The following is a 27204-nucleotide window of genomic DNA, read 5'->3' on the forward strand; positions in this document are numbered from 1 at the left end:
CGTTGCCTTTAAATTTCAATCACGCTGTAACGGTGAATTTCCGCGATACGGATTGAATAGAGACCTTAGGGCTTATGAATATCTTCATAAGTTAGCAACTGCACTCTCTTCATATTTCTCTGTAGGCTACTGACCGATGCAAAGCTTCCTCCTGGAGGAAGCTTTGAATTGGCCAGTAGCCTACAGAGGGGTATGAGAAGAGTGCCATCCTCCTGCATCTCACATCTGCCTGTAGTTATTTAATTCTGCCTGCTGGATTAAATAACTACATTGTGACATTTTTGGTTGATTTCACGTTGAATTCATGCTATTTGACAACTCATCCAAATGTAAATCAAATCTAGACGTTGAACTAACGTCTGTGCCCAGTGGGGTGCATGTCAGTGTGTGGTTAGACTGCCAAATTCTAGTTCTGGTTAGACAGCTGAAGTTGTACTCTACACACAACTTATTTTTATTTGCTAGATAGGTGTAGGCGTACTGTCTTTATAAGCACATCAATATGATATTTACAGCACCGAATGTTTTGTCTTTGTATCATAAACACACTCATCGATTTTTGTTGTTGTTGATAAATGTATCTACACTCAAGCTGGGCGATGTTTGAGCAATGTCCACATGTAGCCTACACCTGTTGTAGGGATATCAGTAGTTCTGAGATATGTCCCCTGGGAAAGACCTTTACAGCAGACATAAGGAGAGATGACAATAGACCAAACTAGCCAGTTATAGCATATTGTGTTGTAGGACAACTGATTTGACTCAAGACCAGGCATACAACTCACAGTTGATACAGTTTCCACAGTAACATGTATTTACATGGTATGATAAAGCGTTGAAACTAAGTTGCAAGCTACTTTTGTAGCAAGGTGTTATAGAACGAGTGTCTTATAAAACACATTCGACACTGGCTCTTGTTATCTTGCCATAACTGATTTAGCAATGAAATATCAGCTAGATAGGATGGCCAGCTGCTGCTATCACCAAGCTATGCTAGCTAGCTGTTGTCAGCTTGGCTAAACACAAGGTCAGCGCAGGCTTTAGCCTACACATAGAACGGAATTAGCTGACCATCTTGAGATGGTAAGTCAATCAGGGGGAGAGAAGTCCTCAACTTCAAAACTTTGTTCTCTCCATAGCAAAGCTAGCTTAGCTTACCTCCCGTACTCACTACTGGCTTTCTTGTTTTGTGATTGAATGGCAAAAAAACACCCAAGAAACTTCCACATTATTCCACACCCCCAAGACAACTCTCGTTTGCCATCCGTCATGGCTGCTAGCATTTCTTCATGGGCAACTCCATTACTTTTCAACATCATTTTCATTATCTCCAGCAAAAACCATTGTAAAAATGTGTGAAAATGGCGCATTTCTATGTTTCGTAGAAAAACTGTGATTTTTAAACACTACGAGAATCAAGGTGATGTGGGGAGCAAGAAAATACCTTTCCTTGGGCTAGAAACTCATTAATTTTTAATGTCATTTGACCATGACCATTTGACCAATTCCTTTGACCTTATCTTTTTAACCACAGATCATATAAATGCGCTGTTTTCACATATGTAGACACTGTTTTTGTGCCAAATCAGGAAATGCAGTCACCCTTTAAATTATACACACAGATCTCGAGTTAGGATTCGTTACTTCATGGCTGACAGCTGCTGTCTGGGTAATCGATTTGACAGATTGTTCGTACGTACTGACCTGAGTTGATCCCGATGCGGAGAGACAAGCTCTGATTGGGCAAGTGACGAATCTTGAAGAGCTTGATGGCACACAGGAAGTGAAGAGCCATTGTAGAAATCTCAGATGCGTGCTTCATGCCATTACTGATGGGTAGCCCACTAGCTACCATGTACGCATCCCCTATAGTTTCCACCTGATACACCATACACATAAATGGCCACAATATACACCGTACATTTTACAATATACACTGTAAATCTTACAAGGTTACCTACTGTACAGTGCCTTCAGAAAGTATTCACACCCCTTGACGTTTTACACATTTCGTTGTGTTCAAAGTGGGATTATAATGTATTCAATTGTCCGTTTCTGTCAATGATCTACAAGAAATACTTTGTAATGTCAAAGTGGAAGAAATACATGTCAGAATCACTTTTGGCAGATATTGGGTGATTCTCATGAAACTAGTTTTAAAATGTCTGTAGCAAATTGTGTTATAAAACCATGATGCATCTGCAAAAATCAACTATAATTCTGACGACTAAGATCTTTAGTTTTTGGGAAAACGTCTTATTTTAAATCCATTTAAAAATTTCACCAGAATTTTGAACATTTTTAACACAAATTCTCATTACCGAAATGCATCTGGATTAAATTCTTGGGTCATTTTTTATTTTTTATTTTTTAGAAAAAACAAACATATTTGAATAAAACACAGTATTATGCATTATTATAATTTATTTGACCTTTATTTAACTAGGCAAGTCAATTAAGAGAAAATTATTATTTTACATTGATGGCTTCCCCCAGCCAATTATCTACAGGAGTATTGCTTAGATGAGCACCAATTAAGTCAATTTATTCACTTATATGCCTTCAGAATGAGATCTAATTCTCAAGCACCCCCTTCACCTCACTTGGCCTTCTCATTACTGAAACAGCTAAAGAGCTCAAATTGGGAAAAAGTCTGATTACACTGAAAATATGAATATATCATAAAATTATGTTTAACTCAGACATTTATATTAGGGGAGCAATGTAAAAAAAAATATTGGAAATATTGATTTGTTTATTAATTTGTTGAACTTTACATTTTGTAAAAAAGTTTGTAAAATGCTTCATATTTGATCCAAAAACATAATTATGAAATTATGAGACCATTTTTTTGTTATTGACGTTTTTTAATTTTTTTATTATGAGATTGACCCGATAACAGTTGACCCGATTACAATTCCACACCTGGATAGTGCAACATTTGCCAATTATAATTTTCAAAATTCTTTAAACTCTGTCAAATTGGTTTTTGATCATTGCTAGACAACCATTTTCAAATCTTGCCATAGATTTTCAAGCAGATTTAAGTGAAAACTGTAACTCGGCCACTCAGAAATAATCACTGTCTTCTTGGTAAGCAACTGCAGTGTAGATTTGGTCTTGTGTTTTAGGTTGTTGTCCTGCTGAAAGGTGATTTCATCTCCCAGTTTCTGGTTCAAAGTAGACTGAACCAGGTTTTCGTCCAGGATTTTGCCTGTGCTTAGCTCCATTCCATTTATTTTTATCCTGAAAAACTCCCCAGTCCTTAACGATTACAAGAATACCCATAACATGATGCTGCCACCACTATGCTTGAAAATGTGATGAGTGGTAATATGTAATGTGTTGTATTGGATTTGGCCAAAACATAACACTTTGTATTCAGGACAAAAAAATGAATTGCTTTGCAAATTTTTTTGCAGTATTTCTTTTGTGCCTTGTTGCACAGAGGATGCATGGATGCATGTTTTTGCACACAGGATGCTTCCTTCTTTTCACTATGTCAATTAGGTTACTATTGTGGAGTAACTACAATGTTGTTGGTCCATCCTCAGTTTTCTCCTATCACAGCCAATAAACTCTGTATCTGTTTCAAAGTCACCATTGGCCTCATAATCATTGGCCTCATAATCCCTGAGCGGTTACCTTTCTCTCCGGCAACTGAGTTAGGAAGGATGCCTGTATCTTTGCTGTGACTGTCTGTATTGATACACCATCCAAAACTACAAGATTATGTTTAATTCTGTTGATGCATCAAATAAGGTTTCTCAGTACTCTCTCATCTATGTCTGTGGGACTTCGTTAGGCCTCTGGGGCTTGGCGCTAGCAATTGATTTATGATGGCTTGGTGATAGAACCTACAGCCTGCATTCCATTGAATGATTTGTATCTGTGTGTTAAGGAGAATATAACCCTGTGTAAACGAGCAGTAATCGACCTAGAGACAGAAACCTGGCACAATGTAAATTTCGCTGTCTGTTGCTTGATAGTATAATGTACCTTTGTATAATTATACACATCTGTTGTTTGTCATGAACATTCAGAAGGATGTACTTTGCTATAAAGGGCTGTAACTCAAATATTCTTGTTGGGCTCTTAACGATTATCGATGGGTGGTCGTTGACCAGCTTCATTATTGCAATTCTTAATTGATAATAAAGATTGATTGTTTGAATAAATAACAAAGTCTCTCTCACTTGGTTAGTATTACCACCACACCTTACTGGGTGCTCTTGAGTGGTGCAGCGGTATAAGGCACTGCATCTCAGTGCTAGAGGCGTCACTACAGACACTGGTTTGATACCAGGCTGCATCACAACAGGCCCTGATTGGGAGAACCATAGGGGGGTGCACAATTGGCCCAGCGTCGTTAGGGTTTGGTGGGGTAGGCCGTCATTGTAAATAAGAATTTGTTCTTAAATGACTTGCCTAGTTAAATAAAGGTTAAATTACAGATCATTGTATGTGTGGGGTAAAGAGATGAGGTAGTCATTGAAAAATCATGTTAAACACTATTTTTGCACACAGAGTGAGTCCAGGCAACGTGTTATGCAACTTGTTTAGCAAATTTTTACTACTGAACTCATTTAGGCTTCCCATAACAATGGGGTTGAATACTTTTTGACTCAAGACATTATTCCACTTTGACACTATGTGGTATTGTGTGTAGACCAGTGACAGAAATCTAAATTGAATCAATTTTAAATTCAGGCGGTAACACAATTTTTTGGGGAAAAGTCACATGCAGTAGGCACATGCAGAACCCATAATGTATTCATAAACAATAGCCTACATCAGCATTTCATAAGTTATTTATTAAAATGCATATTTACTGCTTATGCATTATGTAGGGGTTATGAATTCCTTATGTAGGTAACCTTCAATAAAGTTGTACCATGCCCTAATAACTATGTAAGTTAATGGTGTCACTTGAGGTAAAGTGGTACCCAAAACACTGGGGTCTGTCTAACACTTGAAAATTATTGTACAGGTATAATGTACCTTGTAGACATCGTAGAGCTTGATGATCTCATCAAAGAGACTGTAGAGGTCATTGAGGACGGTGACCACCTCCAGGGCAGAGCTAATGGAGCACATGGTGGTGAAGCCAACGATGTCAGAGAAAAAGATTGTCACCATGTCATACCCCTGAGGCTCCACCGACTTCCCAGCCATCAGGTGGTCCGCTATGTACCTGTCAGTCAAGCCAGTCAATGGAGTGGGTTAAATACATATACAGAACATGTTACACCAATGTTCTGTCCATAAGTTTCTGTTCACAAAGCAGCACAGAATTTTGCGAAAATAATATCTTATAAATCTCAATATTTGTAGCGTAATTATCTTGGAACATTTATTTTTACATAATCCAAATGCTTGTAGGTACAAGGCCTGTGTTACCTTGGTAACATACTGGAGAGAAGCTTGTCCGACCGGGTCTTCTCTGCTGTAAGCTGTTTGGTTCTCTCTTCAACCACCTCCTCCAGGTGGTTGGCATAGCTCTCCAACTTGTTCACCATGTTGTCAAGGATATTCGTATGACTGAGAAGTATAAAATAGATGAGTCGATACACGGTATAGACTGATATTGCGTGAGGTGAGGAAAACAATCATCATAGTGAAGACATCATTAGCTTAGGCAAGGGATGCCTGGGACCAAAAACCACCTCTTGCATTGCTAACACACCAGCCCATTTTATTAATTGAGGCCCCATTATTAGCCAGATAATTATAATTTTGTGCAACAAAAAGAACAAGTCAGACAGGCGCACTAAGCAAAAAATGGACCAGCCCTTCTGACATTTGCCTGAGTTAAGGAGTGACTAACTGAATGTTAATGTTTATGCTAATTATAACCTTTGTTTGCATTAATGAGTTAAGTATGGCCATTGTAATGTGAATTGGCTGAGGCCTGGTGGGAGTGGCTGCTAGGGGAGGAAGACACCATCGACACTACAGCTGTCATCATTGAGTTACTCAGCCAGTCCTGCCATTCATCACGGCCGGGTTGGTGTAAGTCCTACCCTACTGATTTGCCATGTGAGGAGTACCACCAAGTGCAGTTGTTTCTCCTGGAGTTTTTAGGAGGTAGCGCCACCTGCTTGCACATCGGATGGTGAGTGGGCCACCCCAGTTCCTGGCATTTCAGGCCGGCGGCTGGAGCCGTCTGAGGCTCTGGTTTCCATTGTTGGGTTCTGATTTCTTGACTTATGAAATCATGAAATATACCTATTCCTTTCACTGAGGGAGAGAGGATGATTTATAACATTTACATTATGTCAGGATATGTTATTGTTAGCCATCAGGGATCCTCTGGGAGAAGGATAGACACCGTCTGGTACGAGTCAACATGACATCCGCGAGTTGGGGAGGAGTGAGCACTTTGGGGCAGAGGTCAGGTCAGATAAAGTGAGGAAGTGCTGCTATCACTAAGGTTCTGTCTAGCAACAGAGATGCATTGGCTGTGGAGATGTGTAGGAGGAGACTCAGCATAGGAGAAAGGGTTTACATGTCAGCGCTTGTGTGAATATGTCTTTTGTCTGATGCAGCCGTTTTGACCAAATGGGCGAATAAACTTGGTTTAAGCTTTCATAGTGTCCGTTGAGTTCTTACTCTGATAATAAGAACCTAACATGATCGAGGAGACACCTTCTTCTGATGGGTTGGTGTCCCCTACTCTTCCAGCTGAGAGGGAGCTTCAACCGCTTTCTCTTGTCTAGGGCTGTGGCAGTCATTAAATGTAGTTAGCCCAGTGATTGTCACGCAAATAACTGCCGGTCTCACGGTAATTGATCTTTACTTAACATAAACACCTTTAGCGTCTCCTGGCTTCCACAGCCTACAAGCCACTGATGCAGACTTTTGGAACATCTAAAAAAAATTCTAAGTATAACAAATCCATAGCCTACACCATCACAATCAATCCATTATGTATTTTAGATAGGTCTGAAGAAACATGACATGAAGAAAATGTAGTCTATTTCAGAAGAACAGAATAGCATACTCTTTGTCCTGATGTTAGGCCCTGGTCTGGCTATGCCATATGTCTGTGGGCTACACTAGTTCATTTAGCAGACAAGATTTGCTTAGAATTCCGCGGCATTATTTGATATTATTTTGTAGTATGAAGACTACAATTGAACGTAGCTGAATAAAATACTGTAGAAAGGATGTTTTCTCCAAAGGATTTCTGAGTGAGTGCGCACATGCGGCTATTCTGTGTTGAGCAGGTCTTCCTATATGCTTGATATAGAGTTATTTATGCAACTTTAATTGTGATCAAAACATATAGCCCAACGTTTGTATCTTTAATACAATTTAAGTGTGCATGATGCGACTCTAATAATGATTTGAGAAAAAGTCCTATGAAAGGCAAGAGCTCTGCATTGTTATTTGCACAGGCTGCACATCCTTTCATCTCTCATTCATAATTTGACACGCACTTGCTAATGCCTTGAATATCCCGACAGCATCCCCCTTGTGTGGCCGCAATGCCCCTTAAAAAAATCCATCCCTTTTGCAGTGGCCAGTGGCCGCTGAATAAAATAATTATAATTCCCTTCTCCAGGCTGATTTCTCTAAAGCACCTCTCACTCTCACAGATAGCTCAATTCCGTCCACATTTACTTTTCGTCAGGCTAAATATCGATCGACATGTTTAGGATGAAAATTATCTTCGACCAAGTTGAAACTCATGCCAATTAGGCTCTACACCCATTGTAAACTGGATTCATGTGCTTAATTTAAAAAAGTTATTGATACAAACCTTATCAAAACATATAGGCCTATGGGCTAGGCTACATGAGGTGAGACTATGATTAGAAAATGTCGCCAACATATACCATGACCTGAAGAACCTTGGGAAAATATTCAAGTAGATATCTTCGGAGAACTACAAGCAGCTCTAGCTCACCAGAAGTACCTGATTGTTGTGACAGACCTGTACAGTAAAAGGCCTGAAGTCATAGCCACAAGAAATGTGACCACAGCAACTGTGATCGATTGACTTTAAGATCTGTTCACACAACAATGTCTCAAGTTCTAGTGACTGATAATGGCCCGCAATTCCAAGCTGACTTCACGTCCTACAAAGAAAAAGATGGAATGGTGCACCAGAAGACCCTGTTATACTATCCATTAGCCAACACAGGTGTAGAGAGGTTTAACGAAGTCCTGAAGTATTGTCTTCGTGCCCTGCTCCAAGAAGGAAAACAGTTCTCTGACGGAAAAACACCTGTCGAGCTCATGATTGAAAGAACCTGGACAGTCCCGCTGGATACAGTCCTTCCACCGAACTCAAGAAGATTGTTTTGTACATACCAGCCCGCCATATAAGAAATGTCTGGGTTGCCTGGGCTGGTTAGTTCCTGTCTAGGTTGGTCTCTACCTGTCTGGGCTGGCAGGTCTCTCCCTGTCTAGGTTTGTATTTGTGTTTGTATTTATTATGGATCCCCATTAGTTGCTGCCAAAGCAGCAGCTACTCTTCCTGGGATCCAGCGAAATTAAGGCAGATTATACAATTTTAAAAACATTACAATACATTCACAGATTTCGCAACACAATGTGTGCCTTCAGGCCCCTACTCCACCACTACCACATATCTACAGTACTAAATCCATGTGTATCTATAGTGCGTATGTTATCGCGTGTGTGTGTGTGTGTGTGTGTGTGTATGCATGTGTCTGTGCAAATGTTTGTGTTGCTTCACTGTTCCATAAGGGATTTTTAAATCAAATTTTTACTGCTTGAGTCAGTTACTTGATGTGGAGTAGAGTTCCATGTAGTCATGGCTCTATTTAGTACTGTGTGCCTCCCATAGTCTGTTCTGGACTTCGGGACTGTGAAGAGACCTCTTGTGGGGTATGCATGGGTGTCCGAGCTGTGTGCCAGTAGTTTAGACAGACAGCTCGGTGCATTCAACATGTTGGTCTCTTCCTGTCTGGGCAAGTCTGTCCCTGTCTGGGCTGATCTCTCCACGACAGACCTTTCTGGGCTGGTCTCCTTCAGCTGTGTTCTGATGGAGCCAAAATGGGGTCTGTAGTCAGGGTTCTCACTCCAGCAGGCCTTGAGAAGGTCGACCAGCCCCTCGTTGCACATCTGGGGGCACACGGTCGGCCTGAGGGGCTCCCCTAAGAGAGGGACCCGCAATTGCTTGATAATCTCTGGAGAAAACCAATGAGACACAAACACTTTCTACACAACGTGATACCAAGTACAACAAAACTACCATTTCCCAGTATCTAATGGACTTGATACAGATTTCACACATTCTTAGATCTACTTCAGGTAGCTCAAATCCAACGTTTTACCACTTTACATAATTATTTTCCCCACAAAGGATGGATTATTTGTGGTGTTTTCGAGGACCTTCTAGAATGAATTAACAACGCACCTCACCTTTTGGCTCCAGCTGGATATCGTTGTATGGACCCATCTCTGAGCTATAGATCAGCTCACGCATAATCATTGCAAAGCTGTAGATGTCCCCCTTGGGTGTGCCATTGAACGTGAGCTGGTCTTGCCTCAGCAGTTCTGGAGCCATCCAGTACATCTCTGGACAAAGTGGCATCAAACTGTGGTTAATTCGACTTGTAGTAAGACTTTACTTGAGAGGGGCATACATTGATAAACACATTCATGAGCTCTGTCTCAACATTCGTAATGGATTTCATGATGTTTAATATAACATTGATATTATTTATGTCCATTTAAGGTCCCACAAACAACAATTGATAAAGGCATCATAGGGCGTTCATTAGTCTTCATAAGCCCTACATAGATGCTTCACAAATTATTTTAAGCAAAGTAATACTACATAATGGTTAATATAAAAGGTCACTAAATCTGTTGCTTTGCCAAATGCGGAATATCTCTTTTGCCCTACTTTATATAGCATGATATTTGCTTATGAATGTTTTCAGAAGCATCTATAAAGGTCTTATAAAAGGAAGGCCTCATAAACATCTCCAAACACTGGTCTGAATAGTGATTACATCAAACTACTCAGTTCTACACCCATGATCAATTGAACTATTAACCTTCAAATTTGGGATTTTCCAGAGGGATGACTTTGTGTTTAGTGCCATATTTGAACTCCCATAGTCCAAAGCCAGAGAGTTTGACCTGAAGTCTGCTGTCCACCAGACACGTGCTGGGTTTCAAGTTGCCATGGGACTTCAGGCTACTCTTGTGGATGTACTCCATCCCCTGCAAGTAAATCAACAGTGTCAAACTAAACCGGGAAAAAGTCTAGCCCTGTTCACATAAAGGACGTACCAGTCTAAAGGGATTTTGCTACTCACATTAACAATATCATATGCAAAGGACAGTTTAAACATCCAATCCAGCTCAATGTCAGTGCATTTCAGAACATCCTGCAGTCACAAACAACAAAAAGGATACATTTTGTAGCAATCCTTTACAACCCAATGATTGACATCTGAGTCATGTCCATTAGGGAGGGTTTTTTGGGAAACAGAGATAAATGAGAAAGTACTACCTGAACTTTCATTTTTTTTACTAAACACAACGCACCACATAATATGATACCTCATACAGAGTGATACAAGAAAAGCAGCAGTGGTACCACTTTAAATGAACATCAACTTGAACCCTTCTCTTAGGTTCGATTCGGCTATACACAAGGTATGTTCTGGGTCAGTTTGATTCGGTACAGTAAACACAAAAGGTACGGTAAGTACAGCTCCCCTTATCTAAATGTTGCTGAGAATGTCACCTTTCAGATTTTTTTCCCCATGGGTTGATAGCTCCAACATTTCTAAACATAGACCCAAATGTTTGATTCATGTAAAAAGTCATAAATCCGTAAGATCGTATAATCATAATTTGTCAAAACTCAGTTTTGTTGCTCAGATCAGTGTTGCTCAGCCTCAAGAGTTAGAAAATGGTCAAATTGCGGGTCAAATTGACTTCAGATCTTTGTTGCTCAGCCATTGAGCGTCATAGGAAAAAAATAATGTGATCAGCATGGTTGCACCATTCCTGTGCAGAAAGCAGCTTGTTTCTAGGACATAACGTTCAAGAGATATATAGACCAAGCTCACGGTCAAATTCCGGGTCAAATTTTCACAGAACATCATGGATGTCACTTTTCTTGTACTGGGTAGGGTTTTATTGTGTGTACATTACGCGTTTTACAAGTTTGAGACTCATACCTAGGAGAGTAGATTAAGTATGTCAGTGATAAAAATGTTTAAAAAATGAGTCAAATTGACCCGGAACATAAGAGATGGGTTAAAAACTTTATGAAGCCTTTATGAACTGTTTATATGGCATTCACAGATGTTTGACAAATAGCATTCTATATACATTGTTGTAACAGAGTTTATATAGTGTGAATTTGTTTATTTGTAAAGCATCTACGAAGGACTTATAAATAGTTTATGGCGGCCTCATTAATTAAACTTGTTGTCATTTCAATCCGGACCATCACAGTCCTATGCTGTTACCTTCAGGCTGCCTTTCTTGCAGTACTGCATGACCATACAGACCTTTGGAGGGTCAATGCAAACCCCAAAGAACTGCACCAAGTTTTCATGCTTCATCTCTCTCAACTGTTTTATAAAAGGAGTACAGAGCATTATTTACAAAAAATACTTACAAATGGGCTTTTCAATAATAATTAATTATTAATAAATATTAAGATGACTTTTTTTTAAATGGAATTCATTGTGCAATTTAAAAAAAAAACGGAATAATCATAAGCATACAAACTTCAACTCCCAGCAATTGTTTTGGACTCAATATTGTAAATCAATTATGTATATATATATATGTATATATATATATATATATATATATATATATATATATATATATATATATATATTATATATATATATTATTATATATATATATATATTTATTTATATCATTGATTTATTATTTACATAATTGATTTACAATATTGAGTCCAAAACAATTGCTGGGAGTTGAAGTTTGTATATGTGTATATATATATATATATATATATATATATATATATATATATATATATATATATACATACAGTACCAGTAAAAGTTTGGACACACCTACTCATTCAAGGGCTTATCCTTATTTTTACTAATTTCTACATTGTAGAATAATAGTGAAGACATCAAAACTATGAAATAACACATATGGAATAACACAAAAAAGTGTTAAACAAATAAAAATATAGGTCATTTCATGCAGCACTCCATCACTCTCCTTGGTCAAATAGCCCTTACACAGCCTGGAGGTGTGATGGGTCAATGTCCTGTTGAAAAACAAATAATAGTCCCACTAAGCACAAACCAGATGGGATCGCGTATCACTGCAGAATGCTGTGGTAGCCATGCTGGTTAAGTGTGCGCTGTATTCTAAATAAATCACTGACAGTGTCATTAGTAAAGCACCCCCACACCATCACACCTCCTCCTCCATGCCTTACGGTGGGAAATACTGTTGGGGAATAATCAGAATTGGTTGGTAACATAGGTAAGATGTTTTATATTCATCATATGTTTGTAAGTTACTTCTCATCAGAATGTTATTTTTGTATAATACTGTGGCGGGGTTGCAGTATCTGTTCTATGTCAAGACTAAGTTGCTTGGGCCGGAGAGAGGGGAGAGGTCAAGCGTGTATCTCTTGGCTCCACAATGTCTGTGTGCCAGTCAGTGTGTCTCTGTGATCTTGTCAAGATAGGATGGATTTGATATATGCCTGTTGATATGGAGGATTGGTTTATGGTTCTGAGTTTGAGAAAAGAGCATAGTTTAGGAGACAAAGCTGAACGAAAAATTATGCCTATGCTGTCTGGCTATGTGTGTCTTTTGCTATTAAAGGATCTCAGTTGCAATGTCTAAGGGACTCGGAGAATTCATTGATAGACACTGAATTGATCTGAGAGTCACAGGGTTGTGATAGAGCTCATATAATTAAAGATGGACTTTGATAACTAACTCTGACTTGTGTGTGGTTTGCTCTCATGATTTGGTAAATAGAGGAAATTTCCACGACAATACACATACAGAGATCATCCGTTCAACCACACCGTGTCTCTCAAAGACACGGCGGTTGGAACCAAAAATCTCCCATTTGGACTCCAGACCAAAAAACAAATGTCCAATGGTCTAATGTCCATTGCTCGTATGTCTTGGCCCAGGCAAGTCTCTTCTTCTCATTGGTGTCCTCTAGTAGTTGTTTCTTTGCAGCAATTTGACCATGAAGGCCTGATTCACGCAGTCTCCTCTGAACATTTGATGTTGAGATGTGTCTGTTACTGAACTCTGTGAAGCATTTATTGGGGCTGCAATTTCTGGGGCTGGTAACTCTAATGAACATATCCTCTGCAGCAGAGGTAACTTCCTTTCCTGTGGTGGTCCTCATGAGAGCCAGTTTCATCATAGCACTTGAAGGTTTATGCAACTGCACTTGAAAAAACGTTCAAAGTTCTCTAAACGTCTTAATGTAATGATGGACTGTTGTTTCTCTTTGATTTGAGCTGTTCTGGCCATAATATGGACTTGGTCTTATTACCAAGTCACAACACAAATGATTGGCTCAAACGCATTAGGAAGGAAAGAATTGCCACAAATGAACTTTTAACAAGGCACACCTGTTGAAATGCATTTCAGGTGACTACCTCATGAAGCTGGTTGAGAGAATGCCAAGAGTGGGCAAAGCTGTCATCAAGGCAAAGGGTTGCTACTTTGAAGAATCTCAAATATAAAATATATTTTGATTTGTTTATCACTTTAGGTTGTAGATGATTTCATATGTGTTATTTCATAGTTTTGATGTCTTCACTATTATTCCACAATGTAGAAAATAGACTCCCTGGTCTGCCACAAGTGGTGGAGAATGCGGGCAATCTGATAATGTGGTCAGATCAGGGTTGATGTTAACACAGCATCAGCATGGACGAGTTGATAGCTCAGTTTGTCCAGGCCCAACAAGCACAACAGGCGATTCAGGAATGAACGCTGGAGGAACAGCAGCTACAAAATGTCTGCCTCGTTGAGGAAATCATGAAGCTACAAGGAGGAGCGCCTACTGAATCGCATCCAAACGGAAGACGACATCATCAAAACATACCATGCACGTTTGAACAGACAGCACTACGGGAAGGATAGCCAAGGCCGAAATGGGCAAGTCTGCAGGCCCTGTTCCTCTCCGGGAATGCCCAAAATGCATATTGGGACCTTAACGACGAACAGGCGGCTAACTACAACAAACTCAAACAGGAGATACTCAGCCACTACGGGCACAGCCTGGCCCATCGGGCTCAACTGTTCCACAACTGGAGGTTCGTGGCCAACACATCCCCCGGAGCCCAGATGTGCATCACCACGGCATGGCTCCTATTCGACGTATCCATCCTCTCCATCCTAGTCAAAGTGGACCTGGATTGCTTCCTACGGGCGTGACCCCAACGACATGAAGAGTGCAGCGAGTCTATGCTAGCCCCAGACCTCGGAGGGCCTCCTGGGAGCAGTGGGGATGCATCAGAACACTGAGTCCCAGCTGATTGGGAGCCGGACCGAGTCGGGGACCCGTCCGAGCGGACAGCAGGACAGCCCCACCGCTGTACACCCCGAAGCGACAGTCCGCAGGGCCAAAGGGCCGCAGACCCCTGGAGAGACGGCTGGGGGAGAGCCGACCTGCCACCGACGACCACAGGTAGATGGAGACCAAAGGAGGTGTTTGAGTCTAGCACCGGGGGCACCTAGCCTGGAATTGCACTGCTCAACAGGAGTCAATGCCATCAGCAAGCACCGGAGGAAAGGTGGGCCATGCAGTGGACTACATTACCTCCTGTTGGGCGCACCACAATCCAATGTCACCCATGGCCCGGTGTAGGTCAACGGACACGACACAGAAGCTCTATTAGACTCCGGAAGTATGGTTACGCTCGTAACCACGAGCCTGCTGTACCAGGGGACCAAACGTGGTTGGAAGATGTTCGTTTCCTGTGTCCATGGTGACACAAGCGGCATCCAACAGTATGGGCCAATATCGGGACACCACAAGGGAGCTGCCAGATGATGGTGGGTGCCATAACGGAGTTGCCGGTACCCCTTCTTGTGGGATGAGATTGTCCGCTGTTTGCGCCACTGTGAAGGCAGGAGCTGAGGAAAAAGGTGCGAGCCGGCCGAAGGCTAGAGCGAGGACGACCCGTCGCCTGAGCGGCCCGGAAGCAAGTGGTTGACAAACCTGTATCTACGGGTCCGGAGTTGGAGTTGGAGGGGGCGCCGGAACGCAACCCCACTGGTGAACCACTGGAGGAGAAGCCCATCCTCCCTCTCGGTTTCGAACGACCAGTCGAGACCCTCGCTGGGGGCCAACTAAGTGAACAATTTGGGACTGCCCAGTGGGAGGATCCGAACTTGAAAGCCGCTGCAGCCCAAGTGATAGCAGTGGATAGAGAGCAACTTCCAGGGGTGAGTGACAGGCGATACCCCCATTTCCAAATGAAGAATAACCTTTTGTATCAGGTGTTGCGCCAACAGGGAGAATTTCGAGAGGTACTGTTGCTGCCCCGACGGTACGTGGGAACCGTACTTCAGCTTGCCCACACCCACCTGTTGGGGGCGCACCTGGGAATGGAGAAGACCTGGGAACGGATCGCTGCCCGGTTCCACTGTATGAAGAGGGCCATGGAAGACTATTGTCGCAGCTGCCCAGAGTGTCAAATCACTGCCCCAATAGCACACTTCCAAAACCCGCTGGTCCCCCCTACCATTTATCGGTGTGCCCTTTGAATGCATCACCGTGGACATAGTAAAAACAGCATGATGACACCGGTACATCCTGGTATTAGTAGATTGTGCCACCCGGTATCCTGAGGACATTCCCCTATGGGTGGCGATATCCAAGGGAATCGCCAGGAGTTGTCCCACCTCTTTAGCCGGGTGGGCATCCCGAACGAGATCCTGACAGACCAAGGTACTGAGTTTATGTCCCGTCTAATGAAAGATTTGTGTGCTCTCCTGCATTAAGCAGATCCGGAACTCCGTCTTTCACCCGCAGACGGATGGGCTCATCAAGCGGTTCAATAAAATGCTCAAACAAATGCTGTGGAAGGTCATCGAGGAGGACGAGAAGAACTAGGACCAGCTACGATCTCACCTAATGTTCTCTGAGAAATATCCCAGTCCTCCACCGGTTTTCCCCTTTCAAACTCATCTACGGGAGGAGGCCATGCGGCCTACTGGACCTCACCAAGGAGATGTGGGAAGCCCAACTGACCCCCTTACGCAGCATGGTAGAACACGTGGAAACTATGAAGGAGGGGATGACAGCCCTATGGCCAGTGGTAAGGGAACATATGGAGAAGGCCCAACACGCCGAAACCCAGGTCTACAATCGGGGAACCCAGCCCCGAGAATTCCAGGTGGGAGACAAGGTGTTGGGCTTAATCCCGACGTCCGAAAGCAAGTTCCTGGCAACATGGAGCAGGCTGTACGAGGTGATAGAGAAGCTGGGACCCGTCAATTACCTCGCACGGCAGCCAGGGAGACAGAAACCCCAACAGATTCACCATGTGAACGTGTTGAAGAAGTGGCACCATAGGACAGCGTTGGCCGTGTTATGGCCGGGACCCAAGACGCCAACGATACCATTTGTGGTCCTGAGCAATGAGGACCCAAAAGCAAGAGCTCAGGGAGTTCATCGATCAGAACATGGCGGTGTTCTTTGAGAAGTAAGGCGCACGACACGCATTGAACACCACATCCGCATCTGGCCCGGGGAAATGGTACAAGAGGCCATATCGGCCGGCCCGGGGAAACGGTGTAAAAGAGACCATATTGGTACCGGGTGCTCCCATTTGGTCTCCACGGAGCCCCACCCACATTCCAGCACCTGATGGACAAAGTACTTCAACCCCACCAACAGTACGCAGTGGCCTATTTGGATGATATCATCATCCACAGGAAGTGCTGGATGTGCTCTGGCAAGCCGGGTTGACAGCGAACCCAAAGAAATGCAAACTTGGGTTCGATGGGGGAACGTCAAGCCCCAGGAGAGGAAGGTCCAGAGCCCAGAAGACGGTATCCCAGATAATTATTTTGTTTGTGTTTGTTTTTTAAATAAACACCCTTGAAACCGAGCTAATCCATCTCTGTCCGTGTCTGATCTGTGTAAACGTCTTGATCAAACCCCCTGGTCTGCCCCAAAATATACAGTATATACAGTGGGGCAAAAAAGTATTTAGTCAGCCACCAATTGTGCAAGTTCTCCCACTTAAAAAGATGAGAGAGGCCTGTAATTTTCATCACAGGTACACTTCAACTATGACAGACAAAATGAGAAAAAATATCCAGAAAATCACATTGTAGAATTTTTAATGAATTTATTTGCAAATTATGGTGGAAAAAAAGTATTCGGTCAATAACAAAAGTTTATCTCAATACTTTATTATATACCCTTTGTTGGCAATGACAGAGGTCAAACGTTTTCTGTAAGTCTTCACAAGGTTTTCACACACTGTTGCTGGTATTTTGGCCCATTCCTCCATGCAGATCTCCTCTAGAGCAGTGATGTTTTGGGGCTGTTGCTGGGCAACATGGACTTTCAACTTTTTCTATGGGGTTGAGATCTGGAGACTGGCTAGGCCACTCCAGGACCTTGAAATGCTTCTTACGAAGCCACTCCTTCGTTGCCCGGACGGTGTGTTTGGGATCATTGTCATGCTGAAAGACCCAGCCACATTTCATCTTCAATGCCCTTGCTGATGGAAGGAGGTTTTCACTCAAAATCTCACGATACATGGCCCCATTCATTCTTTCCTCTACACGGATCAGTCGTCCTGGTCCCTTTGCAGAAAAACAGCCCCAAAGCATGATGTTTCCACCCCCATACTTCACAGTAGGTATGGTGTTCTTTGGATGCAACTCAGTATTCTTTGTCCTCCAAACACAACGAGTTGAGTTTTTACCAAAAAGTTATATTTTGGTTTCATCTGACATTCTCCCAATCTTCTTCTGGATTTTCCAAATGCTCTCTAGAAAACTTCAGACGGGCCTGGACATGTACTGGCTTAAGCAGGGGGACACGTCTGGCACTGCAGGATTTGAGTCCCTGGCGGCGTAGTGTGTTACTGATGGTAGGCTTTGTTACTTTGGTCCCAGCTCTCTGCAGGTCATTCACTAGGTCCCCCCGTGTGGTTCTGGGATTTTTGCTCACCGTTCTTGTAGTCATTTTGACCCCACGGGGTGAGATCTTGCGTAGAGCCCCAGATCGAGGGAGATTATCAGTGGTCTTGTATGTCTTCCATTTCCTAATAATTGCTCCCACTGTTGATTTCTTCAAACCAAGCTGCTTACCTATTGCAGATTCAGTCTTCCCAACCTGGTGCAGGTCTACAATTTTGTTTCTGGTGTCCTTTGACAGCTCTTTCGTCTTGGCCATAGTGGAGTTTGGAATGTGACTGTTTGAGGTTGTGGACAGGTGTCTTTTATACTGATAACAAGTTCAAACAGGTGCTATTAATACAGGTAATGAGTGGAGGAAAGAGGTGCCTCTTAAAGAAGAAGTTACAGGTCTGTGAGAGCCAGAAATCTTGCTTGTTTGTAGGTGACCAAATACTTATTTTCCACCATAATTTGCAAATAAATTCATTAAAAATCCTACAATGTGATTTTCTGGATTTTTTTTCTCATTTTGTCTGTCATAGTTGAAGTGTACCTATGATGAAAATTACAGGCCTCTCTCATCTTTTTAAGTGGGAGAACATGCACAATTGGTGGCTGACTAAATACTTTTTTGCCCCACTGTATGTATATATATATATATATATATATATATATATATATTTTTTTTTTTTACATAAGCCGACAATTCAAAAGCTCAGTTCTTACCTTTCTAAATGTACTAACCATGTGATGTGTTTGTTGGATTTATACTTTAGAAATGGTTGGAAGTTAAAAAGGCATTGTACTAAAGTGTAATGTTGTGTCGTTTGAAAATGCCACAAAAGGGCTTCAGTCTAGTGAAACCCAACTTTACCATGTTGAACTCTGCGATGATGGATGGCTTCCTGATATCGCTGACAGATTGATTCTGCATGTATTTGATGGCCACTTGATTTCCCTGAACAAAATAGAGGTAGGTAGTAACACAGTGTCAGTAACAAATTGGCAGGCACACAGAGGCAGTTAAAACATATATTCTATTCTAATCTGTTAGATTGTATCAGTTGCAGGTAGGGGCCTTTATGGATAACACTTTATTTGAAAGGGGTATATATTATGCATTCATAACACCTGACATGATAAACAGTTCAAAACATGAGTTTTGCTTCAACATTCCTAACGGCTTTCATGCTAACATCTATGTCATTTATGACATGGCTGTGGAACAGTATGTTAATTTAACCAGCAGAGTCATCCTGCTGTAGAGTATATTGATTGTATTCTGTCTATGTATACCTGAAAAAGACCTATAGTGGAGTAGATGTGCTCTTTCCCTGCATTGTCTCTCAGTCCGTAGCTAGTGGAGGAGAGGATGGTCTGATAGGAGCCTCCACTTCCAGTCTTACTGGCTGTCGTGCTCAGAGATAGGGCCGGCACTCCCTAGACGTTAACCATATTTTTGTTAGTTACATACATACTTTGAATACATTCAGTTAGACAAGTGACTAGGTATCCCCTTTCCCTTTGGTTTCCATTGATACGCAATGTTTCAGACGAGAGGAATCTCAGACATGTCCATTTTTGAATTGGCTCATACTTTAGGCTCTTTGATAATAGTGATCTCATTGTAGTTGATGATACACCAGCAGGAGCCGTCCAGCCTGGTCTGCAGCCGGAACTTCTGCAGCATAAGGAGGCCAATGAAGACCAGGGCTGACACACCGATGAGAGGGGACACCACCAGCAAGATCACCAGGGATATATCTGTTTAAAAAAAGCCCAGGGTTCGCTTTAAAGTGACCATTTAAGGGACAATTCAACATAAAAGTTTCCAGATATTTTCAGACATCAATTGTAGACTAATATTGAGATACTACCACGTCCCAGGTCATCTGGTGTGTAGACACACTGATGTTTCTATCTTAAATACATGTAAAACATAAGCACCATATAATTTCCTGATTTTATTCTGTGCTGATCTTTTCCATTAATTTCAGATTGAGGCATATAGCTGGATTGATACACAGAATCAAAGACATGGGACGTGGATTCATTTTGATGTTAGAATATTTTTGAGATTTAAAAACATTTGATCATCTTTGATTATGGAGTGTAATGTCCCTTTAACAGCAAGACCACAATGTACAGCTATGTATATATACATTAAAATGAGCATATGTATATTATAATACTGTTATAGTGAAATGGAAACACTTTAGGAGGTATCGCTAAGAAAATATATGTATTCAATCCACTAATATTAAACGTGCATTTTTACATAGAAACATCTCTATTTTTAACATTTTGAGCTTGAACAATGGTTTATTAGAGGTATGGGTAGCACCATCTTGAATTTCCATAGTAACGACTGTTGCCAATGTGTCATTGGTAGGCTTGACCAAATTGTGAGGTTTAGCACCGTGACTGAAAGTGAATGCCGCCACCAGGAGGAAGCGCCTCGCCTCCACTGGACCTGAAAGGTTTCTCACAACTTTGACAGCTCTGCTTTTGAGATCAGGATGACAACATTAAGGTAAGAAACTGTGTACAATTAGTTTCTATGTTGGTAATTATAATATTTACATTTTAGAGGATAATAAATAAATAATATGTGTCACGGTCGTCCTCCTCTTCATCTGAAGAGGAGAGGCGAGAAGGATCGGAGGACCAAAATGCGGCATGATATGTGTTCATCATGAATTTTAATAAAGAAAACACTGAACACTATACAAAAACAGTAAACAAAATAACAACCGTGAAGCTAATGCGAGCTGCGCTGAAACAAGCCATCAACATAGACAATCACCCACAAACAGTGCAACCCAGGCTACCTAAGTATGATTCTCAATCAGAGACAACTAATGACACCTGCCTCTGATTGAGAACCATACTAGGCCGAAACATAGAAATCCCAAATCATAGAAAATCAAACAGACTGCCCACCCAACTCACGCCCTGACCATACTAAATAAATACAAAAGGTCAGAACGTGACAATATGGTCTGTTTACATTTATTTTTGAGGCTATTTATACATGTTTTTTTATAAAACCTGTATAAACTGTATTTATAATTATATGATAATATTATAGCTTGATAATAATTCTATTACACAATTTCTGATATGTCTTACTGCCATTCATTCCAATTAGACTGATTTGGCTTTCCCCCTGACCAATATGTCTGCCATTTGCACCCCATTATGGAACTTTGAAGGTTTATGACATTACATTTTTTAATACGATCTATATGATCTTCTACTACAATTTTTTGCACAGATATTCTTAATTTTAGGCAAAAAAAAAAGTGTCACTGGCCACTCTATATTCTGCTGTCTTTTGGATTTTTGTTTATTTTCCCAGATTTTGCCATGGGTAACCGTGCATATGATGTATGCATTTGTAGGACAATTTGGAAATTGTAGAATGACTACATTACCCATAATGCTCAGTGACTGAACATTCCATATTACGATTGCAATTTTGTATCACAATTGTAATTATATTTATATGGTGAAGGGCCTTCTATGATGTAGGGCAGGCCAGTAACTGATTTTACTGTGCATCACAATAGTCATCCTATTTCTATAGTAAAGGGTCAGTCATTTTTGTAAACAAAACTTCTTATTGTCACACAAGATGCCACTGGTAGATTCAAAATGAGTAGCTTAATAATTATTTACATGTCCCAAGTTGCATTTGCAAACAAATTATTTTTCTGTATACATAATGTGAAAAGTGAGCAATTGACAGTGAGCAATGAGCAAAATAACCATAGACCATAGAATTGTAATAATCAGATCCAATGATTTACCGCCTGTAGGGTGGGATGCCACTAGTGTAGATTATTGTTGCATGGTGATATTGGGAATTACCATTGGAGAGCCATTGACAAAGCTTGTTGTCAAAGCCACAGTCAGGGTTATCAGTCGGAGGCTTTCCCTTTGGCCAGATCACAGATGCAAACTTTGGGGTCGGTCTGCAAAGGAACAACATGACCTGTATTCTATAAACCTACTATCCGATATTCATGGCGGGCCCAATTATTTGTACAATACAGAAATGGCCAGGTATTTACAAAGAAATTACACGGTAAAATGGCAATATATTTGAAATTAACTTCTACATTGTGTCACCTGATAGATTTGGTGTGGCTGTCAAAATGAAGGATGGGCACAAAGGTGGTGCTGTCATCAGTATGCTGCAGATCAAAAATGGAGTAGTCCAAGTTCCTCTCACCCTCCTCATCAAAGTGGACCAGTCCAGAGGCTCCTGTAATACACAGGTCCCCACATACAACGATTATGCTTACATTACACTCTTTTATAAATCCTCCATAGCAGTGCAACACCCATTATTAATACTCTGTAAATGGGTTAGCTGACAACGTCACGAAAAACAATGTGCACGTTTCAATGGGGCAGAAGGCAGTGTGTTGTTATGATGGCCAAGCTAGGAATAATGACAAGCAGCTGCCACGTGGGGAATTGTAGGTGGCTCGTTTCAGATTTATTATTGATGGCAGCTGCTTTTCAACAGAAAAAAATCTGTGAACAGGTAAATTCATTTAAATGAATGGATGAAATAATACAATTTAGCATATGCTCTTCTCCAGAGTGACTTACAGGAGCAATTAGGCTTAAGTGCATTGCTCAGGGGCACATTGAAAGATGTATCCCCTTGTCAGCTTAGGGATTGAAACCAGCAACCTTTCGGTTACTGGCGCAACAAGCTTAACTGCTAGGCTACCTAGCCACCATTATCATGCTTTCCCATAGACTTGAGTGTAGACAGCTGCTCAGGGCTTGGATTTCTGAATGTCACTGCATTGTAATAGGACCAAATAAATTAAAGGTTTAATTTATTTGACAGGGACAATGAACATTCCAGAGTCTAGACATAAATGTGCTGGAGTATTTTCTGTCTAGCCATGAATGAATAGAAGCTGAATTGAATCTACCATAGAAGTGGATGTTGTTCTTGTTCTTCAGTCTCTGGAGCAGTTCACTGCCATCATGGGGGTCTTTGCCATCTTTGAGGACTTCCTTCAGTCCCATGGCATAAAGCAGGACTGCATCGTGCAAGTAGGCAGAGTAAGGGCTAACCTGGAACACAACATCACCCACAGCAGAATTTCATGCTTTTACTAGATCTCAATGGAAAGGGTAAGACTTGCTTGAAGGGACTTCATAAAGCATTCACAACCCATTCATGAGCAATACATACAATACAATGTGTTGTGTATTGAGTTACTTTCTGCCAAGCTACAGGGGATCAAAGTTGAGACTGTTCTAAAGTGATCTTACCACACATGTGAATGTAATGTTGATCTGAAAGGTTTTTAGTTAAAAAAAACCTATGTTCAGCTGTCCTAATTTACTAGTTGAGAGATTTGATGCAATGCTTATTGTCAACATCTGCAAGACATAATGAAAAATCTACTTAAGTTGAAAAACTGCTAATGAATATTGTTAAAATGCTCATGTATGTGATATGTATGAGGTTGAATGTGTTAGGAAGTCCTTGTGTAGGTACTCATCAAGTAAAGTGTTACCTTAAAGATATTAGGTGCTTTTGAGTGGTAACACTAATGCAACTGACTGTCGAAGAAAGTCGAGGAGTGAAGTCAGACACTTAATGTGGTTTTCCAACAGCAAGGCACAGATCAACATGGCAGTGTTTCCATTGTTTATCAAAGTTTTTCTTTATAATGTTTAAATAAAATGTTTTTAACCCCATATCACACACCACAAACTGAAATATATGTGTGTACATTGTACAATGAATTAGTGAGAGATATACAAAAATATCACTTTCATTTGAATATCCACTGTAGCCTGCTATAAATCTTGGCAAAGTTGGTTCCTGTTCCAGTCATGTCTTCTGTCATGTTCCCGTGAGTCAAACAAAAACTCTAATGATCGGTTTACAATAGAGCCTGCCACAATGCAACCCCCACGCACCCCACTTTGCCATAGCTGAGCTGAACTGACGCCACTGTTATGGGGATAAAAATGGTCCCCAAAAAATGTCAACTGCATGAACTTTACAAACGTCATGTGATCAAAGGTTATGAAGTACCACCTGTTGTACATTCAATTGATTGGACATGATTTGGAAAGGCACACACCTGTCTATATAAGGTTCCACAGTTGACAGTGCATGTCATAGCAAAAACCAAGCCATGAGAACAAAGGAATTGTAAGTTGAGCTCTGAGACAGGATTGTGTCGAGGCACAGATCAGGGGAAGGGTACCAAAACATTTCTACAGCATTGAAAGCCCCAAGAACACAGTGGCCTCCATCATTCTTAATGGAAGAAGTTTGGAACCATCAAGACTCTTCCTAGAGCTGGCCTCCAGGCCAAACTGAGAAATCGGGGGAGAAGGGCCTTGGTCAGGGAGGTGACTAAGAACCCGATGGTCACTCTGACAGAGCTCAAGAGCACCTCTGTGGAGATGAGAGAACCTTCCAGAATTATAACCGTATCTGTAAGACTCCACCAATCAGGCCTTTATGGTAGAGAGGCCAGAGAGAAGCCACTGCTCACTAAAAGGCACATGACAGCCTGCTTGGAGTTTGCCAAAAGGCACCTAAAGGACTCTCAGACCATGGGAAACAAGATTCTCTGGTCTGATGAAACCAAGATTGGACTCTTTGGCCTGAATGCCAAGCGCCACGTCTGGAGGAAACCTGGCACCATTCCTAAAGTGAAGCATGGTGGTGGCAGCATCATGTTGTGGGGATGTTTTTTCAGCAGCAGGGACTGGGAGAGTAATCAGGGTCGAGGGAAAGATGAACGGAAGAAAGTACAGAGAGATCCTTGATGAAAACCTGCTCAAGAGCACTCGGGACATCAGACTAGGACGAAGGTTCACCTTCCAACAGGACAACGACCCTAAGCACTAAGCCAAGACAACGCAGAAGTGGCTTCTGGACAAATCTCTGAATATCCTTGAGTGACCCAGCCAGAGCCCGGACTTGAACCCGATTGAACAATTCTGGAGAAACCTGAAAATATCTATGCTGCGACACTCCCCATCGAACCTGACAAAGCTTGAGAGGATCTGCAGAGAGGAATGGGAGAAACTCTCCAAATACAGTTGTGCCAAGCTTTTAGCGTCATACCCAAGAAGACTTGAGGCTGTAATCGCTTCCAAAGGTGCTTCAACAAAGTACTGAGTAATGGGTCTGAATACCTATGTAAATGTGATATTTCAGTTTTGTATTTTTTTTAATCAATTTGCAAAAATTTCCACAAACCTGTTTTTGCTTTGTCATTATGGGTTATTGTGTGTAGATTGATGAGGGGGTGGAAAAAATGCTATACATTTTAGAACTTATTTAGAATAAGGCTGTAATGTAATAAAAGTGTGGATAAAGTTAAGGGGTCTGAATAGTTTTAGAATGCACTGTAAATAGTTAATAACTGCTAAATAACTTGTAAATAAACAAATAACTGCTAAATAGTTAACCTAATAGCTATCCGGACAATCTGCATTGACCCCATTTGACTCATCACATACACTGCTGTTACTGCTCATTATATATCCTGTTGCCTAGTCACTTTACCCCCACCTATATGTACATACCTACCTCAATTACCTCATACTGCTGCATCGACTCTGTACTGGTACCCTGTGTATATAGCCAGGTTATCGTTACTCATTGTGTATTTATTCCTCGTGTTATTATCTTTTCAACCATTTTTATACAACTGGCCGTGAATGTTTCAAATGCCGACATCAAATTCAAAGCAATCGGTGCATTAGCTAAACGGCTGAATGGCAAAGCAAACTGTCTGACACTGTCTCTGCTCTCTGCCTTCTTAACTTGAGAGAAAGGAGGTCAGGTTGGAGGTTTCTCTCCGAGCGATGTTTCGCATGGTCCTAAAGCCAGCCAAATAAAACTCTAAACATTCTTTACATTTGATTCGGGATTGAAATGATTTTAGTCTACTTTTTTGTAGCCTACTTTAACATTATTGGTCTTGAGCTAGGGTATTAAGACTGCCATACCCAACTGACACCAACGCTTCATAATGCAATACACATTGAAAGACGATTTGACAAAAGTGATTCGCTCGAATGCACCCATTATGATGGATTATGCAAAAAAACTGGTAACATTGAGAACCTCCTTTCTCTCACCTCTTTTTCTGATGTAAGTTTGCTGTGAAAAGGGTGTGTCTTCAGCCTCTCATAGACTTGCTCAAAGAAGTCGTAGTAGTCGTAACCCTCGTTGGACTTCTGACCAATGACAAAGGCCATGTCGAAGGCCCTCATGGTCGCCAGGTCTTTCCTGTTGTTCATGGCATATTTCCACAGGTTGTCCTGTTCAAACCAAAAGTGGTGCACAAAGATGGGTTTTTATGGCTGCATTCCAGTGTAAAACGTTGTTCCCCTCTCCTCTGCTCTTGTTTATTGTACCTCTCAAATTTGAGTAAAGTAAAGCCAGTACTTAGCTGGTTATCGGTATGAGACGTACACCAAACGACACATACAGTTGAAGTCGGAAGTTTACATACACCTTAGCCAAATACATTTCAACCCAATTTTTCCACAATTCCTGACATTTAATCCTAGTAAAAAGTTAGGATCACCACGTTATTTTAAGAATGTGAAATGTCAGAATAATAGTAGAGAGAATGATTTATTTCAGCTTTTATTGCTTTCATCACATTCCCAGTGGGTCAGAAGTTTACATACACTCAATTAGTATTTGGTAGTATTGCCTTTATATTGTTTAACTCGGGTGAAACGTTTCAGGTAGCCTTCCACAAGCTTCCCACAATAATTTGGATGAATTTGGTTCCATTCCTCCTGACAGAGCTGGCGTAACTGAGTCAGGTTTGTAGGCCTCCTTGCTCACACACACTTTTTCAGTATTGCCCACAAATGTTCTATGGGACTGAGATCAGGGTATTGTGATGGCCACTCCAATACATTGACTTGGTTGTCCTTAAGCCATTTTGCCACATCTTTGGAAATATGCTTGGGGTCATTGTCCATTTGGAAGACCCATTTGCAACCAAGCTTTAACTTCCTGACTGATGTCTTGAGATGTTTCTTCTATATATCCACACT

The 27204-nt window shown here is 41.3% G+C and overlaps 1 protein-coding gene across 1 annotated transcript in view; it reads right to left on the bottom strand.

Moving 5' to 3' along the window:
- Positions 1 to 27204, bottom strand: part of gucy2g (guanylate cyclase 2g) — a 67947-nt gene that overhangs the window by 5812 nt on the left and 34931 nt on the right. Inside the window, exons 4-18 of the mRNA XM_024386288.2 lie at positions 26269 to 26451; positions 23079 to 23223; positions 22255 to 22390; positions 21994 to 22097; positions 19718 to 19884; positions 19417 to 19560; positions 18990 to 19078; positions 11469 to 11568; positions 10302 to 10373; positions 10038 to 10206; positions 9397 to 9552; positions 8984 to 9161; positions 5401 to 5541; positions 5002 to 5194; positions 1705 to 1879 (exon numbers count right to left, since the gene is read on the bottom strand). Coding sequence (XP_024242056.2) covers positions 1705 to 1879; positions 5002 to 5194; positions 5401 to 5541; positions 8984 to 9161; positions 9397 to 9552; positions 10038 to 10206; positions 10302 to 10373; positions 11469 to 11568; positions 18990 to 19078; positions 19417 to 19560; positions 19718 to 19884; positions 21994 to 22097; positions 22255 to 22390; positions 23079 to 23223; positions 26269 to 26451 — 2152 coding nt within the window. The remainder of the gene's footprint in view (positions 1 to 1704; positions 1880 to 5001; positions 5195 to 5400; positions 5542 to 8983; positions 9162 to 9396; positions 9553 to 10037; positions 10207 to 10301; positions 10374 to 11468; positions 11569 to 18989; positions 19079 to 19416; positions 19561 to 19717; positions 19885 to 21993; positions 22098 to 22254; positions 22391 to 23078; positions 23224 to 26268; positions 26452 to 27204) is intronic.

This window comes from Oncorhynchus tshawytscha, linkage group LG24 (genome assembly GCF_018296145.1).
Source record: "Oncorhynchus tshawytscha isolate Ot180627B linkage group LG24, Otsh_v2.0, whole genome shotgun sequence".
NCBI lineage: Eukaryota > Metazoa > Chordata > Actinopteri > Salmoniformes > Salmonidae > Oncorhynchus > Oncorhynchus tshawytscha.